The 18167-nt window shown below is 31.3% G+C and overlaps 2 protein-coding genes and 1 long non-coding RNA gene across 12 annotated transcripts; 1 reads left to right on the top strand and 2 right to left on the bottom strand.

Annotated features, from left to right (window-relative positions):
• Positions 1–742: 742 nt before the first annotated feature.
• On the bottom strand, positions 743–17271 carry LOC107993785 (putative protein FAM10A4). The gene is made up of 5 exons (XM_017050397.3): positions 17050–17271; positions 16530–16817; positions 16029–16441; positions 2873–3088; positions 743–2525 (listed from the first exon to the last, which is right to left on the bottom strand). Exons 2-5 carry the CDS (start codon positions 16807–16809, stop codon positions 2301–2303), a joined length of 1134 nt encoding a protein of 377 aa, XP_016905886.2. The 5' UTR covers positions 16810–16817; positions 17050–17271; the 3' UTR covers positions 743–2300.
• LOC133666255 (uncharacterized) lies at positions 4805–5679 on the bottom strand. The gene is made up of 2 exons (XR_009830170.1): positions 5546–5679; positions 4805–4990 (listed from the first exon to the last, which is right to left on the bottom strand). It is a non-coding gene; the product is annotated as an uncharacterized LOC133666255 (long non-coding RNA).
• LOC107993784 (DNA ligase 1) lies at positions 4984–15596 on the top strand. 10 transcript variants are annotated; one of them, XR_009830166.1, is made up of 11 exons: positions 4984–7079; positions 11218–11304; positions 11371–11456; positions 11528–11693; positions 11842–12936; positions 13025–13141; positions 13373–13545; positions 13612–13803; positions 13867–14130; positions 14217–14704; positions 14920–15596. XR_009830166.1 is itself a non-coding variant. In XM_062076275.1 (11 exons), exons 1-10 carry the CDS (start codon positions 7004–7006, stop codon positions 14595–14597), a joined length of 2637 nt encoding a protein of 878 aa, XP_061932259.1. In that variant the 5' UTR covers positions 4984–7003; the 3' UTR covers positions 14598–14646; positions 14920–15596. The 10 variants fall into 10 exon arrangements, 6 of the variants coding, with proteins under 6 accessions (XP_061932259.1, XP_016905884.2, XP_061932260.1 ...); XR_009830165.1 differs by having other exon boundaries at positions 14781–15596; XR_001765188.3 differs by having other exon boundaries at positions 13316–13545.
• Positions 17272–18167: the final 896 nt, after the last annotated feature.

Genomic DNA, 18167 nt, shown 5'->3' with positions numbered 1-18167 from the left:
ATATTAAAATTTCAATGAAAGATGATTAGTTTAATAGTTTAAAAATGGGAAAGTTTAATAAAAGATTAATATTTTAATCTTACTTACTTAAGTTTAAATAGAAAAATAACGTTATTGAAGTCAATAATCTGCGTTTATGAATATATGATTCCAATTTAATAGAATATTTTTATATATTTTCGTATGAATGAATAATGTATAAAATGCGTTATAGTATCTATATAAGTAGATATTTATTTTTATAAATAAACTAATATATTTAAGTATTCATCGATATTCAAAGGAAAGTATGTGTAGATTAAAATGAATCGGAAATAATCGAAAAATTATAGCTCAAATTATGAAAGAAATTACCTTGAGGACGCTAAAAATTACTTCCTAGTATAATTATAGAAATATCAAAGCGAGTAAAAATTATCCCTAAGAATACAGTACCTTTTCATTTTTCGTGCAATATTATCGTTATAAGATATCGTTTATTTGTAAAAATTTATTTATTGTGCAAGTCATGTGAATACTGTTATATTATTAGCCATTGAGATTGTGTTACTCTTATTATTGCTGGATATAGAGACGCAATCGTGCAGTTTTCTTTTGTTTTATTTTTTCCCTTTTTTTTGTTTTGTTTTCTTTATTTTTCATTTTTAAATTGAAGTATTTGTGATTTTTATTAATTAAATGATATTTTTGTACATATTAATTTGTATTTTACCAATTTTTCTGTGGTAAATAAGAATTGATATTTACACAGAATTGTATGATGCATTTATTGAATTCGCGGTACATCGTTTATATAACAATTTATTTTTCAACAGAAATATATTCGAAGCAATATATTCATTAGCTGCTCAACTCACAATTGTTCGTTCAATATTCATTAAATTATAATAAAAAAGGACTTTCTTGTGGTGAATAAATGAATATTTTTTGAATATTAATAGATTTCTAAATAAAAACAATAAACAAACATGGAAAATATACTAAATTAATAAAATTTGTTTAAAAATTTAATTTTTAGAAAAACTTTTTTATGAATCACATAGAAAAATTACCAATTCATAAGAAATATTTTACAATATACATTTTCATAATATCTAATTTACTAAAATCATTCTTTTTTTTTAACTTTGTCTCTTTATATGTGTATATATATACATATACATACACACACACGTATAATTTAGGATAATGTATTTTTCATAGCTAATGAAATTGTAACATACATTATTTAGAAATTTTTTGATAAATCGTAATTGTAATCGTATAAAATTATACTCGTTCCTTATTGAGTCAAGCAAATTGAACAAAATGCTTATTGTATATATGAAAAATTTAATATAGTTAGTGATATGAAGCAAATATAAAGTTATAAGTAATAGAAAACAATTAAAAATTCATTAACAAACAAATGCTTTATCATATGATTAATGAAAATATATAAGAAATTGAATGGAAAAAAAAAAAAAAGAAAAAAGAAAAAATCCACACATATAAACCTAAAAGAAATAAATTCTAATTCTAAATTACTCATTATTCTAGAATGCATATAATAAACATTTTACTAAAAATTTTAGATTTGACAAAGAAGCATAAAAAGTAAGAAAGTGAAATCTTCCTTCATTTAAAATCAATCGTTTTGTTCATTAATATATAATATCATTCCATTACTATTTAAGAATTCAATTGGACGTTTAAAGAATAATAACAAGTATCGATATATTCCATATTTAAAATACAATTCTAACTTTGGGTTATATACAATATTCCCCGTTATTTAGTCATTTATTAATTTAAATCCTATTCCGATCCACTACGATCGAAGATCGTACCAAGAGAAATATCATTCTAGAAATTAGACATTCTGCTATTTATTTATTTTTTGATGCATCGGAGAATAAAAGAAATATTATTTTTAATATTTTAGATAACTCTTATTCCGAGATACCGTCGATCAAAATACGAACATTAAGTTTATGGGAGCAGTTCCAAGAACTGATGACCAAGTGAGATAAAAATTCCTTAACATTCCAACCTTAAACGAGAAATACTGTATAAAAGAGGATCGTTATAATTATGCTCCTTTTTTAAGATGATTTTGAAATATATAAATTTTTTTAAAATATCATTATGACAATGAAGATATACATATTTGTAAATTCTAGCTCGCTTAATTCATTAGTATTTTTTAATAAGACACCGCATCGTTTGACATAACAATCACTTTAGAACAAGTATTCAGAGCCTTGTAAATTATTTGAGAATAAATTGAAACGGAATTTCAATAACAAAGCATATCAGATTTAATCGAGACCAACGTCGTCCTGTGGTTTTGGTTTTGGAGTAGTTTGTGTGCCAGCACCTGGGAATCCAGGCATACCACCCATCATACCAGGAAATCCACCAGCTCCACCGAATTTTGAAGCCATCTTATTAATAAATGCCATAATCTTCGGATTGCTTTGGTATTTCAAAATATTTGTCGGATTTGTGGAAATTTCTTTAAAAGCTTCAGCTACTTCAGGATCCTGAAAAATAAAAAGTGAGCAATATAATCTTTTTTGTTAATGTGAGAGAGACGACTATAATATTGTGCATTATTATTAATATATTGCATCAATACACACAATGAATAATTTTATGAATAAATTAATACAAAGAAAAATAATTGTTTATTATATATATTTCAGAATTGTTGAGTTAATTTTAATTCTTCTAGATTTTGATTATGTTTATTCCTATAATTTATATTGCATTTTATACAATATTGATTAATTTAAACATATATACAAATGAAAATTTAATATATACATGATATATAAATATTTTAATGATATTTAAACGATAGCGGAATGAATGATTAATAGAGATTTACCATAAAAGCTTGGAGAACATCTGGATCGTTTAAAAATTTGTAAAAGTCACCCATTCCAGCAGTATCACCGCTAGAATCAGTTTGGGAGGTACGAGTGTTTTCTTCATAAATTTTTGCACTCTCTCGAGCTTTCTTCAATCTTTCTTGTCTCTCACGTTCTAATTTTTCTTGTATTTTACGTTCCTTCTTTCTTTTGTGTTCTTCGATTTTTCGAGCCTATAAAAAAATAATATGATACTTAAAAAATTTTTATAAAATAAATATTTTAAATAAACATAAATAATTTAATGCAAAGATTTTTACAGAAATATCATAATGCTTTTAAAATTATTGATTTGGAAAGCAACGCCTAGATAAACTGAAATATATATGAAAGAGATTTATTTTAAAAACATTTAATTTACAAGGGACGAAGGAAAGTTTGTTTCAATGTCCAAACATTACTTCAATTATCACGACAATGATTTTTATGCACCACAAAGGAAAATAAAATTGGTTTTTTTACTAACTTATAATAAAGAGAAACTACACATCAAATTGCATATTTCATTTTGTCAAGGAATGATTAATTATTAATTAACTAGCACTAAGTAATAGGAAAGAGATATAAAAATGATAATACATGCATTGTTGATCAAATAAATTTTATATAAATGTATGAGAATTTTTTTTAATGAAATATATGCGAACGTTAGTGCAACCTAATATAAAAAATGGCTGCATTGTAATCGTACTTTTCCCTGAAAGGAGTATATCTCATAGTACAGGTTCAGGAACCTGTCCAAATACTAAATCATAATGACGTGAAACATGTCTGTTCAAGACGCATTGTGACCTCATACGATTACGAGCTTATTATAGATTGTGTACCGGCCAATTTGGCTAGTAAACTTCGTTTTTAGAATCGATACTTTTCCTGTTCTCATTGTACCCCTTTATATTTTACATATTTCAATTACTTTCTAATTATACGCTTCGTTTATTCCTTTGTTTCGATCTACATTTCAAATAGACTATGAAAAGTCCTTTTGCACATCTTTCTGTGCCCCATTGTCTCAACAATAATGAAACCTAAGCTATTCTAAAAAATTTCATTTGACGTCAAGAAGAAAAATTCCCCAATGTTCTCTAAAGTTTACGAAATCATAATGGATAATAAAATAATTGTGTTTCCGTTTTTCAGATGTATATATAAAAATAGATAATACTTTAAACAACGAATATTTGCAAAGATTTCGATATCACAATAATATAGATAATTACGAATCTCGAATACATAACACGAGAAACAATGTTCCACCAGATCTCTTGATTTCATCCTGTATTAATTTTAAAGAAAAACATCTAATTTCATTGTAACAAACAGATAACAGGCAATTTACAGGTAACATTTGTGAATCTGCATGTGAATCCATAATATAGAAATCGAATAATTCGAATCCGATAGACACATAAACTTTAATGGGATCATCTCTAGCGAAACACAGAAAATAATAGAGCAACGATTATATAAAATTTATAACACAGAGATAAAAGGAAAGAACACCGACAGAATGAACAACACAGAGGGAAATAAATAAATCGATAAGAAGGAAAGGAGACGTTAAACGATAAATAGAAAGATACAACGAATGAATAAAAGAATGATCGGGGGAAAAGAACACACCACAGATGAGAAATATAAGATACAGGACAAAGAATGAGGAAAAAGCAAGGATGAAGAATATCTAAGAAAATGGGGAGGGAGGGAGAGAGGCATCTATGGATAAGTGGAAAGGACGAAAGGAGAGAGCACGGAGGAGATAGCGACGGAGAGAGCGGACAAACGCGAGAACTTTTGCACGAGGGAAGCACCACCTTATACGGCGGCGACCCGGGCTTCTAAATATAAAGGCGCCCGTCGTTCCGTTGCTCCTCTCTGTCCGAGCACGCACGCATTTCGCCGCGGATCTCTTCTCTTTGCTACACGCGGCGTAGCCACGCTCTCGTAGGGACCGTCGATAATAGACGGCTGGAATTTCGCTAATATTACGTTGCGCAAAGCTGTCCCCCGTCTCGTCGTATCCTTTTACGTGCTTTCGGAATTCCGGGACAGATTGCAACTTTTTTCACGTTTTTCTGAAAATTGTTATACAAGTGAATAGTAAGGATTCGGATTATAATCGATAAAAATTGAAAGATACAGAGATGTCTTTAATGAATTCTTGCTATGTATGTTATAATTTGTATTTTTCTAATGTTAGAAAAATTTTTGGGACAATTTTTTTCTAGATAAAGTTGAAAAAGATATATTTACAGAAAGAAGAATTTTACAATTATAGAATTATGTTATAAAATAGTGTGATATTGATAAATACGTGTAACTATTGTATAATTTAGATTATGTAAAAATTTTAGAATTATTTTTCAATTCCAATTCAATTTCTATTTCTAAAATTTTTAAATGGAAGTATATAGTAATTTATTAACAAATGCTCAATGTGTGATTGACAACATTGAATATTATTTTTTAATGAAGATCAAGACAAATTTTCTTATCCATACTATAATTCTCCTCCAAATATTAGAATGATGTTTAAAAAATTAAAAAAATCAAATTATTTTATATTATTTTATTTTATGTAAAGTAAGCATGATTTTTAAAGATTGATTTTTCAAAGCAATGAAATTTACGATATTTGATTAAGATGTCCGATTTATTTTAACTACCAGAACCAGCAAACATTCATCAACAATTTTCATTCAAACAACCAACTTTCAAGTAACATTCGACTACATTTCCACCAATTTCCATGATGACCTTGTCCCCATATCACGCATGTATTTTGGGAATTCTACCACTGTGGCGTTTATAATTGGCTCGTATTAACTAACTACACAATCTTTGGTAAAACATTGTAATTTTCACCGACGAAACAAAGAGAAATGTAAATCTACGTAAAAATTTTCTTGATTATTTATAAACATTTATTTTTATATTCATCATTTCTGTTATCTATATCCTTCGTCATGCATTATGCAAATTTCAAGAACATAAAAAATACAGTAGAAAATTGAGAAACACATCAACAACAGATTTTCGTTGATAAATAAGAAAAAAGATGGAGAACGTGACAGAGATATTGAAAGAACGAGTTTGAGGATGACGTGAAGAAAGTTAGGTCGAAACGTGTGAAGGATCTTTATACACTGGTCAATGTTTTAGCGGCCAGATAGACCCTGCAAACTCGAGAAAACCGGGTCGCCAAGAAGTATTTTTAAAACTGCCACTCTACTACTGGTATCTACGAATTTTATGAGATAAAGATTCGATGGCGATTATGCGAATGATTTTTGTGTATCTCGAAAAAATTGTCATTTTGCAGACTACCTCTGGAACCGGTATTTCATTCTACACTCTAAACTTTTCATTGAAATCTTAACAGCAGATTTTCTAACATCTCATCATTACTAATAATTGATAATTATTTAAATATTTTCAATTGTCTCTAATTATAATAAATAATTATATATAACGTACACGTTTATTAAAAATCTATATATACCGTTGTTATTAAACGAACAAATAATCAAAAAACCTCCAATTGCTATTCATCATCCAACTATAACCACTTTCGATTAATATAAAACACAGGAGATATCTCGACAGCGGCCTCTAACGGTGAAATACGAAACACGATCATCTTCGATCATCGTCCGTTCGTCGCATATCAACGTCAACGTCTGAATCAGAACTTAAATCTCGCGAAAGGAGCCATTGAAGAACCATTCCATTCTCAACCAGGGTCAACCAGGTTCATTTCTCCTAATCGAATATTCGATTTCCGTCTTTCCTCCAATTCCAGTCCATCCGACCAACGAAGAAGAAAACGTTCGCATCCTGCCATTTGTGCTTGCAAGCACCAAGGACCAAGAAGATCACGGATGGAATCCCGCGGATCAGGCGGGAAAAAACGAGAAAATGGTGGCTCGCGTGGTTTCTCGGCTGTGGGGTGAGAAGTAGAGGGGCGTCTTCAGGGTTTGGCGGTAGTGACAATGCCAGTTCCTCGCGGGCGAGTTTGAGTCGAAGGCGACTATCGAGTGAGAGGAGCTGCCAGCCCTGGCTCATCGTGTAGTGCCTAGTGAAACGAGATGACGGGCTCGCGGTTGAGACGGCCCGCGTACTTCGTGGGCCTCTTCCTGGCCCTTCTAGTCGCCGCCTTACAGGGTGAGTAAACCACTCTTCCCTCGACGAGTTGTATCGTTATACCCCGACCAATATCACTCACTCTCCGTTGACGTCCGATTTCTTCTCGCTTTTATCCCTTCGCAAATGGAGAATATTAATTATCTTATCAGTGTTTTCTTTTCTTTTTGTTTCGAGTTCATTTTATATCGTTGGAGTTTTGTTTGTGGTGGGATTCGAGTGAAAATAATCGAACACGATTGAACGACGTGGACGTCGATGACGTCTTCTTTTAGAAGTCAATGTACAGCTTTTTTTGAAGAAAATTATTGTTTTATGGTAGTCTCTAGTTTTATAGGATTTTTCATTATTCTCATTTCGTGGTTTCGGTACTTTGGTTTCGAGCGTTCGTGCCAAGATTCTCTTTCTCTCTTTCTGTATAATATACAGAAGTTATATCTTTTTATATACATTGTATATGTTTTAGAAAATTTTCAATGATCAATCTCCGATACCCGATCGCGAGTAGAAACGTACAACAAACAAATCGAATCGCTATTTGTTTTCAATTTATTTTTAACGAGTTGCGACGCTTTTTTAAAGTTTAATTATATAAATAAAGTGTAATGACGTTGTTGTCCGAGCTCTTTATGATCTTTATCATGTCGTATCATTCTCGAAGGTGATCATCATCGTGATCGAATTTGTCGAAAGAGTTTAGTCCGTTCTTTCGTCTCGCTTTTTTGCAGAAGGAAGTGTAAATTCTCTTCTCGTTGATTTTTCGTTTGATAAACATCAGGATAAGTGTCAGTGCGAACAGATTTCTAGAAGTTTTTAGCGGTCGATGATGTGGATGACGTGCTGACGAATGTGTGACGATTGATGAAGGTCAATGTTACGTAAAGACAGTGGACTGCGTCATCGGTTGCTGGCTCGTCGAGTCTCTTCACCATCGAACAGGCGTGTGATCGAATCGATGAACCTACAATTGTCTCATTTTCTCTTATCAAGATTAGAGAGAACTTCTTCTCTATTCGTGGTCACGTGTCTTTCTAACGGAAATATAAAATCCTTTTCTTTGATGCATGTTTTCTTATCTTCTTGAAATGTTTGAGTCTTGGAAATCTTTGAAGTTTTTCTTCTAAAAATTTTGGGAAATTTTCTTTTAAAATCTTTAAATCCATCGGATCTTTGCATCTTGTTTGAATAATATTTGAATTCTTGTTTGAATTTGGCAATTGAGTTGATAAATTGAGAAACTGAAATTGAAAATAATTCGTTGGATGCTGTTCCTTTTCTCTTCCTTTCTTATTGGAATATTTAATGTTGAAGTTGCAAAGAAAAGATAATAATGATATTTCAAATTAACGAAATGGGACAGCGATCGAGTAAAAGATTTTGATCGTGGATTCAAGGATTTGTTATTTTGGGAATCGATGGAAACCAACTGTCAACAACTTGCAAATAATTACATAAGGACAGACATAAATCCGTGCCAGATTCGTTCTAAATTCTATAAATCTGATCGTGAATTCCGTTTAAAGTGATACTTGAATCTTAAACGATTGTTGATAACAATTCACAATGAAGAGTGATAACAATTTGTTTAACGTTTGTAAACAAAAATAAAATCAATCAAATGTAACAGATATTCCCCAAAAATTTGGATATAAATAATTAAATTTTTTAAATTTTACAAGTTATTGTAAAATAAAAATTAAATATAAGTGTCATTTTTAACATTATATTAACATTCCTTGATATTATTAAAAAATCTGCAACTCAATTTTTGAAAAAATATTGTTATACTATTTACTAGAATGATGGTCAATTTTCAAGCATAAAAGAGAAATATCAATGAAAATGAAATGATTAGAGTCGTATGGCAGATTTGTGATTGTGCATAGTGGAAAATGAACAATGGATTTTTAACAATGAATTCAATTTTTTTATAGCGGAAAGATTAAAGACTATACATGCCACAAAGTACGGAACAAGACTTCAGATTCTATCTTTATCCTTGGTGGCTATGCTTGCCAAACGACAGCTCTTACCTCTACTTCCATTACCTGTATCTTGACATTTTCGAGAATTATTTTGCGACATACATAATTTTAACATATTATTTTACAGATCGCTAGAGTCTAAAATTAATATTATGTGCGTAAATTAGTAGCAACGTATTCTTCGATCACAATTTATGTTTTGTTTATTCTCCAATAACCAAATACTAAATCTAAACTAGTGAAGAGAAATCTATTGTTTCTAAAAGAAAAAAAAAAGAAAAGAAAAGAAAAGAAAAGAAAGAAATTAAAAAAAAAATTTAACAAGTTCCAAGTACAAAATGTAACAAAAAATTAAACTTCTTGTTAATTTTATATAGAAAAACAATAGAGAAACAAAATGTACAGAACGATATAAGATCTGGTGCCAAGAGTACTAACACGTGTGACGTAATGATGACAATTTACGAGCAATACACGCTACGTATTTTCTTCTTACATCTATAATACCGATTAAATTTCTTTTCAAAAATTTCATCACCGTTCAAAGAAACAAGAATCCCGTTCCAATAAAAATTTTTTCATAATAAATCTCATTAATTTATCTAAATCTTTTTTTATCTTTTATCTGATTTGATCTGTCTTTCGACTCATTGTTTTCTCAACAAACACGTTATAAATCATTATATAGATCGTGTCGATCATTTCCGTCATTCGACCAAGAATCTCGGTTTGAATACGTTTGAACTTTTTCGCAGCGAATAACCGATAAAAATACGTTTCGCTCATCCAATATATAAATATTTTCAAGTGTTGCTCGGTTCAAAGCCGCCTACTCGTTGCTAAACTTAGAAACCGGCCTCCTGGTCCCAGGTACTGCCTAGAAAGATGATATCGACATTTTCATCCAAGATTTTACTTACGATGCCACATAATATAATATCAAAGATTTTAGCGATCCGGAAACGAAGGAAAAAAATATGAAGAAATTTTATTTGAAATGAATAAATGCAATCATCATCGTTCTCAAAACGATCATAGGATTTGCATCATAGGAGATCCATAGATCTTAACCTTGAATTATCCAGTTCATTTATGATTATTTTTCCTTGTCAACTTTATTTTGGTAGATTTCAAAATAATGTTGTTCTATTTTACAATATGTGAAACACAATTTTGAACCGTTTCCAATTGTTTGCTTTAATTCAATTGTAGAAATTAATTTTCTTTTCTCAGTTATTTAAATGTAGAAATACAATGACTAAAGTATTATTATACAGACTCATCCTTTAAATTTATCAAGATAATGCTATTGATCGACTTTTCTGCAGTCCTCTAAAAAATTATGAACAGAATTTCTTAAATTTATATATCATCCTTCAAATGAATAATTAAACGTATATATAATTTCATGAATAAAAAGTTCAAGTTTTTTCAAATAATGAAACTTCAACAAGAAACAAATTCTATTCCAGAGTGTAACAAAGTAATTCCTGAAATTTCTATTGAAATGCAACGAAAGATCTATCTCTTAAACGAAGATTTCACTTTTTCTTAATCCTAATTCTAGATTATCTTCAAGAAAAACCCGGTGCTTAAACCCGGATCATCGAGCATGGTTGTTGTTTCTGCACACCTGTCATTGCTCGAGCACGCGCTCAACCAAAACGATGTGTAACGACTTTGACAAGATCTTGCGTCACTTGGGTCAGATATTTTTGGTAGTCGCGTGGCGTTAAACTCTCTTGCTAAGCTCCCGTGCTTTAGGTTATCTAATACTCCGCATCTTCTTTTGGCACCGCGTGTTTAGCATAGTGAGAACTCTCGATGAAAATTCCTGGCACTCGAAGAATCGGCATAGACTCAAGCCAACCGTGAAATTTTTTTGCAGAACACGTACAAACGGGGAAAAATACTTCTTACGTCGATAGAAAATCTAGAAAATTTTCTATTGATGTATAATAAAAACAAAGTTATTTTATCTTTCTTTCGGTTCTTTCAAATTAAAAAATTATTCAATCCTGAATGTTGATGAAAATGTTAAAAAAAAAAAGATCTAATAGAGATAGAAAAGATTGGAATCAATCTTGTGTAAAAAAAAAGACAGAAAATGTAAAAAAAGGAGAATGAATGATTAATTTCTGAGATAATTCTTGAACAAAAAACTCGTGTTCCAGGAGTGCAAAGCGAAGAAGAACTAGAGGTGCCGCCAGAGGATCTGTGTCGACCTTACATTGAGAAGGCATTGAAAGACCTCGGTACAGGTAATGTTAAGATGTTAAGGAATATTAAACTGGAGCACAGCGATTTCTAGAATGTTTCGTTTGAAGGATCTTTGGAGCAGACCAGTGCCGAGGTTGGGACCGACGTCGATAAAGAAAGTCAAGAAGAAGAAGGGAAACCTGCGAGCAAAGAAGTAAGAAAGAGTATTTCTTCTCGATTGGAAAAATTATAAGTCAATTTCAATTGGATGTACATTAAAAATAGGAGCTAGAAACTGAAGCTTCGAAGGAAGACGCAGAAGAGTCGGTAGATGCCAGAGCTGCGGAAAGCGTCGAACAAGCTGAAGAGGAGGCAGAAAAAGCATCCGCGGAAGCTGAACAGAGCACTGAGGTTGGAAAAGAACAAAGTGCCGAAGCGGATGAAACGAAAGGTGATAAAAGATAATTTTATTAATTTATTATACGAAAAATATCTTTTGAACTTGATTCAAATTGAACCATAAATAATATTAACATTCTTAACATTTCTTGTCTTCCTTTCTCTAACAAAATTTAGGCAAGAATATTATTATTTCATAGGTGAGGAAGAAGAGAAGTCTGGAGAGGTAGATAAAGGAGGAGAGGAAGAAAAGAAAGAATCTGCCGAGCAAGCGAAAGAGCACGATGCCGATTCCGGTCAGGAAGAAACTGAAGAGACGAAGGAGGAGAAATCTGGCGAAGAAGCGCAAGCAGACGAAGGAAAATCCGAGGAAGAAACGCAAGGAAATAGTGAAAAATCCAAAGAGGAAGATGCCGATAAATCCGATATAGAAATTGGAGAGGATGAAGGGAAATCGGACGAAAAGTCGCAGGTTGACGATGGAAAATCCGACGAAGCCCGGGCCGAAGGAGAATCGGCCGAAGAACCGAAAATCGACGAGGAGAAATCCGACGAAGAAGCCAAAACCGAGGAAATAAAGTCTGACGAAGAGAAAGAGAAAATCGAAGACGAGGCGACTGATTCGAAGGCGGAAGAAGAGACGGAGAAAGTTACTTCTAAGGAAGAGGGGGATAGAAGCACAGCCGAAGAGGAAGGTCAATCCGCAGAACAACAAGCGAGCGAGGACGAAACGAAGGAAGAGAATAAAGAAGGTGAAAGCGTCGAAGATCAAATAGAAGGAACTAAAGAAAGTGAAGAAGCTAAGTCGGCGGAAGAGACTGGAAAATCGACAGAGCAACAGGAAGCGGAAGAAGGAACTGAAGAAGAGAAGGAAGGAGATGAAGGGGACAAATCCGCGGATGTGGAAGAAAAATCCGTAGAAGAGGCAGAATCAAAGAAGGAAGAGGCTGAGAAATCAAAATCTCGTGCTAGACGAGAAGTTGGTGAAGAAGAAGAAGGAGGAGGAGGTGAGGAGGATGCTGAAGGCTCGAAAGAAACAGAAGAACAGAACGAGGAAGAAGAGCCTACTCCCGAGGAAGACTTGATCAGAGAAATAGTGATACCGGAAAATTTGCGGCCGCGTGATCATATTAATCAGCTGTTGAAATTGGACGAGGAAAATGAAGAGAAGGAGCGAGCCATCCAGAAAATCGCGGATATTGTGTTGAAGGAGCTGAAGAGGGTTTATGACAATGCCATCCAGCCATTAGAATCTCTGTATAAATACAGAGACTTGAGCAACAGACACTTTGGTGGTAAGCATTAAATTAATAATTAATAAATGTTTTTTTTATCGATATCCGAAAAATTAATTATTATTCGATTTAACATCATATTTGTTAGATCCAGAAATATTTTCCAAGCCGCTAGTTCTTTTCATGGGTCCGTGGAGCGGTGGAAAATCTTCAATCATAAATTATTTACTCGATATCGAATATAAGCAGACATCGTTAAGGACAGGTAAGTAAGGAGAAACGAAGAAAGTAGTGAGAATTTGTTGTGCAAAAAGAAGCTTCACTTACTTCACATTGACGCTTAACTAAGTCGGCCGTGATCACGCCTTCGAATAGTAAACAATGATTTAGCGGTAGATTTAGAAGCATGCTAGAAGCATGAATTACAGATAGTGTTTAGGTGGTTTGAGAGAGTGCTTAGAGGAGCAATGCAAAACGCCAAATGGAAATGACACAGGAGCCGAGCCATCTCCAGCCTACTTCAATATTATAATGCACGGAGAGGAAGAGGAGATCCTCGATGGCACGCAGCTCGCCGCTGACTGGACTTTCTCCGGATTACAAAAATTCGGCCAGGGATTGCTCGATCGTCTAAAGGGTTTACGACTCGATAATAAATTATTGGAAAAAGTGAGTATTTGATTTATTCTTAAAGTAAATTTAATATTGCTTAACGAACGATTTCTACATTGACAGGTAAATATTGTCGAGATACCAGGGATCTTGGAAATTCGTAAACAAGTCCAACGTTTATTCCCATTTAATGACGCGTGTCAATGGTTCATTGACCGTGCAGACATAATATTTTTAGTATACGATCCGTCAAAGTTGGATGTTGGGCCAGAAACAGAAGCGATTCTTGATCAATTGAAAGGAAGGGAGCATCAGGTAAGCTTCGACATTAAGATTTCAGATGTATTAGCATCTGCGTAATGCGTACTTCCGCAACAGACACGCATCATTCTTAACAAAGCTGATCAAGTAAAACCGGAGGAACTTATGAGAGTGCAAGGTGCTCTGATCTGGAATATATCTCCGCTAATGTCTAGCGCTGAACCACCGATCATGTATTCCACGTCATTGTGGTCAATCCCGTATGAAGCTGGTGCACCTACCAGATTATTGTATGCTCAGGAACGTGCATTTTTACGCGATTTGCGTACTGCCATTGATAAACAAGTCGAGCATAAGATAGCAAGCGCTCGGAGATTCGCTGTAAGTTATTTCGCTTTAATCGATGTGATCTTCTATTCGTTAACTTGTCTTCAACGAGGGATATTATTTTCTTGTAATGCTTGTAGGTACGAGTGCGCAATCATGCTAAAATGGTAGACTGCTATTTAACCACATACTACAATCACAAGACATTCTTTGGGAACAAAAAGGAAATCAGTGACAAGATTATTGAGAATCCACAAGATTACCACATCTACGAGGGCCTGAGTACACTGAAGAACATATCACGATATGACTTGCCCGATCCGGATGTCTATCGAGATTTTTTCCGGTTGAATCCTCTCTATGATTTCCCTCTATTAAGCTCTACGTGCACGTATTTCCGTGGATGTCCAATCAATAGACTCGACGTTGCCATTGCTTACGACTTACCAGAGCTCGTAGGCAAATATAAGAAATCAGTTGAGCAAGTTATACATGAATACGAAACAAGTCCTCCTAGTTGAGTGTAATCCTACATTCTGAAATAGCTCTTGATGCCGTATGAGGTATGAGGTGAGAGCAAATTGTACAAAACAAAAATGCGAATGAGTGAAAAGAAGCGAACATTAGTGTAAGTTCATTACTTGAAGCAGTACAGAGAAGTTTCTTTCTTAAAATAATAAAAAATAATCTTGGATCGCCTTCAGATAAAAATCCAAGTGGATATTAAATTAAGAGAAGAGAAACCTAATTTTCCTGGAATCACGATTTGCGCAATATATTAAATAGTTTATTTAAAGAAGAGACATTGTTTCGAGGTATGAAGATATACTATTGGTTTTGTAGGTAAACAACATGGATATTGGTGACACTATGAGGCAAATGCTTGGTTAATAGTACACTTAACAAATGTTTAAGTGTATTAATGGATTGAATCAAAGATTTCAAGATATATACTTGTGTTTGGAAAATAGGACAAGTGTTACCATTCCAATCTAAAAAAAGAATAGTGAGTTTCCCTTGAATGTGTTTAAGTACACCTAGAATCACAGTTATGGAAAACATATCACAATAATGGTGGGTCCTATTATCTAATACATGAATATAAAAATTGAAGATACAGTGAACTCGCACAATAGACTTTTTGAAACTTAGTGTAATGGTTGTGTAATTGTAATAAAATACTGTGACACTTTCAGCCATCAGAACAACATATGATGAAAGCAGTTACATATTATAAGTATGTAAAATAAAATACATAAAAATATTTCCACTAAGAAAGAGATAAGAATGATCTCTTTTTGAAGCTTTTGTGAAATACCTTGTATAAACAAATTGTGTTCTTATTAAAAGTTATAAATATTTATTTAAAAAAATTATTAGTTACTTGATAATAACTTCCCATGTTGATAAATAAATATAAATATATTTTCAATGTAAATGAAAATGTCTTGAGATTGTTTGTTTTAGTAAAAAATTTGATTTTTAATGTACCTTGTGTAAATTAAATGCTTCATATAATATTTATCGTTTTACATTGTGTTATTATTGTTTACATGTATGAATGATTTTTTGAAAGTAAGTAAATTGTTGATATTGTTATTATTACAATTATTACTACTTTATTTAAGTTAAATATTGAAGTTAAATAATCTTAATTTATGTATTTTTCAAATAAATAAGAATATATAATATATTTACGATTTGCATAAATATGACATTCTCGACTTTAAATGCAAAATTATTTACTTAATAAATAAAATCTAATAATATGATATTACATAAAATATTATTAAGAAAATCTTATATGATATAATTGATTAATAGATGTTACATGCTATTAAATATGAAAATATAACTCTTTGAATAATAAAAAGTAAAAAACATATACAAATTAATTAATTTAATAAGTTATGTTATGAAAGAAAGTAACAATTTAATAGAAAAATACTTACATTTGGTGTAACTTCTCGTAGCCACTCATCAGCTTGCTCATCAAAGTCAAATTTACAAGCAAGTCTCAAATCATTAGCTGCTTCTTCAAATTTTCCAAGCAAATAATTAGCCCTTCCTCTAAATTTATGTGCTGCTGCACTATCTGGATTTAATTCCAAGGCACGATCACAATCGCGAATACAAGCATTAGGCTTATTCAGTAATAAGAAAATTTGTCCACGTTTAGCATAAAGTAATGATGCCTGTGGATTTAATATAATAGCTTCAGTATAAAGTTCTATAGCTTTTTCATAATCTTTTTCTATAAATGCTGATACAGCTTCAGAACGTTTAGCTTGAGATTCTGCAATTTCTTCTTCTGTTGGTTGTAAAGTAAGATTTCCCATTTTTTGAGGAGCATCTGTATCTGGTTCTAGAAAGTTCGTTATTAATTAAAAATATTATAAAAAATATAACAAAAAATATATAAAAAAAGTGAAATTTTAGATAAATAATATTACCAATTACTGCACTCATATCAAGTTCAAGATCACTTTCTTCTTCACTTTCTGGTTCAGATTGTGGTTCTGATTCTTTAGATATATTTGCATCTTCTGATTTTTTACTTGGTGATTCATTATTTTCTTGTTGATTTACTTTTGGTATTTGTCCTCCAAAAAATTCAATAAATGTTTTTACTGTAGAATATTCTGGTTGATTTAATATCGAAGGATTTGCCATACAGACATGAAAAAACGATTCCATTTCTTTTTGAACGTCTGGTTTTAAAGCAGGAGACATTTTGCTACCTAAAATGATGACAATTGTTTTATACTTATTAATACCATATAATTACGAAAGAAAATTCTACATATTAACACGCTTGACATTATTATAAATTAATCATATATGCAAGTTATATTAACTATTGCGTAAGAAATTATCTATTTTACAATAAATTTTTATTTCTTTACATTATTTCGTACGTTTGAAATACCGGTAATGAATAATTCTAAAATATTTAAGAATTCGAATACTTACTGGCAATAATATATAAAATTTGAGTAAATTCAAATGGAGAATATGAAGTTAAGTTTTAAAAATATTTTTATTATTCAAAATATTTTATATTATTTACGTTCTCAAGATATGAGCGTAATTTTTTATAGAACACAACAAATTGTGCAAGGCATATGAAGTAGTTACGTACTAAATACGTATAATCGTAAGGTTCGATACACAATACTGCAATGTACAGAATATGTACTATATATGTCAGCAAAATATATGTACAAATAAGATTTGATTGGTTGAAATTTTTTATAATAGATAAGAATAAAAAAATATGTTTACGAATGTAATTACGAACATGATGTAAATGTAATAAGTAAAAATAAAAATTTATTTATTTGATAGAATTAAAAAAAAATAAATCAAAATTTTTATTAGTTAATCATATTATATTAAATCAAAAAATTATAACTTTCAATGTTATTTACTAAAAAAATATATATATATATCTATAATTAATATATGTAAATAATTCATAACACAATTATTTTTACATATAATTGTATTTTATTGTACATAACCTATAATTTTTCGTCTTTTTAATTTTTTTTATGATTCAATATTAAAAAAATATCAAGACTTCAAATAATAATAAACAAAATCTGAATACACATATAATAAATGTTATTTCTAAAACTACATTATTTAAAAAGAAGTAATAAGGCTTTTTTTTGTTTCATTATATTTTCCAGCTTTATTATCTTATACTATGAACTAAATAAATTGCAGTTAAAATCCTCATTATGCTACAGACAAAAATATGATCTAATATTTACAAATGAGGTGTGTAACGCAAGCTTAACAATAAGTTTTCAAAAATTTAATATATGTATATCGACAAGTTCGTTACAAGACGGCACAGTATGTGGATATACGTTTTATCATCCACTCTCATTAAAAATTATCAACAATTACAAGACGGTTCTTCACATTACATACCAAATCTATATTGTAGAAATTACTTTACTGTATAGAAATATCCAACCACGCTGCAATATATTATGCTGTGCCCTATTGTAAGAAATTGGCTGTTCTCCTCTGCATAACAGATAACAAAATTATATGTATCTGTTCAAGAAATCCGTTGA

The sequence above is a fragment of the Apis cerana genome, linkage group LG6 (genome assembly GCF_029169275.1).
Source record: "Apis cerana isolate GH-2021 linkage group LG6, AcerK_1.0, whole genome shotgun sequence".
In the NCBI taxonomy this organism is placed as follows: Eukaryota; Metazoa; Arthropoda; class Insecta; order Hymenoptera; family Apidae; genus Apis; species Apis cerana.
Note: the sequence above shows the minus strand (reverse complement) of the source record. Positions and strands in the feature narration are given on the sequence as shown.

What these genes read in the sequence shown, in the direction of transcription:
- LOC107993785 (XM_017050397.3), bottom strand. Translation starts at nt 16,809, where the DNA reads ATGTCTCCTGCTTTAAAACCAGACGTTCAAAAAGAAATGGAATCGTTT. An exon ending in TACGAGAAGTTACACCAAAT is followed by an intron (nt 3,089 to 16,028) that starts GTAAGTATTTTT and finishes ATTTTTTTATAG; the next exon opens with GCTCGAAAAATCGAAGAACA. An exon ending in ATGTTCTCCAAGCTTTTATG is followed by an intron (nt 2,526 to 2,872) that starts GTAAATCTCTAT and finishes TTTATTTTTCAG; the next exon opens with GATCCTGAAGTAGCTGAAGC.
- LOC107993784 (XM_017050395.3), top strand. Translation starts at nt 7,004, where the DNA reads ATGACGGGCTCGCGGTTGAGACGGCCCGCGTACTTCGTGGGCCTCTTC. An exon ending in TCTAGTCGCCGCCTTACAGG is followed by an intron (nt 7,080 to 11,217) that starts GTGAGTAAACCA and finishes CTCGTGTTCCAG; the next exon opens with GAGTGCAAAGCGAAGAAGAA. An exon ending in CAAGCGCTCGGAGATTCGCT is followed by an intron (nt 14,131 to 14,216) that starts GTAAGTTATTTC and finishes TAATGCTTGTAG; the next exon opens with GTACGAGTGCGCAATCATGC.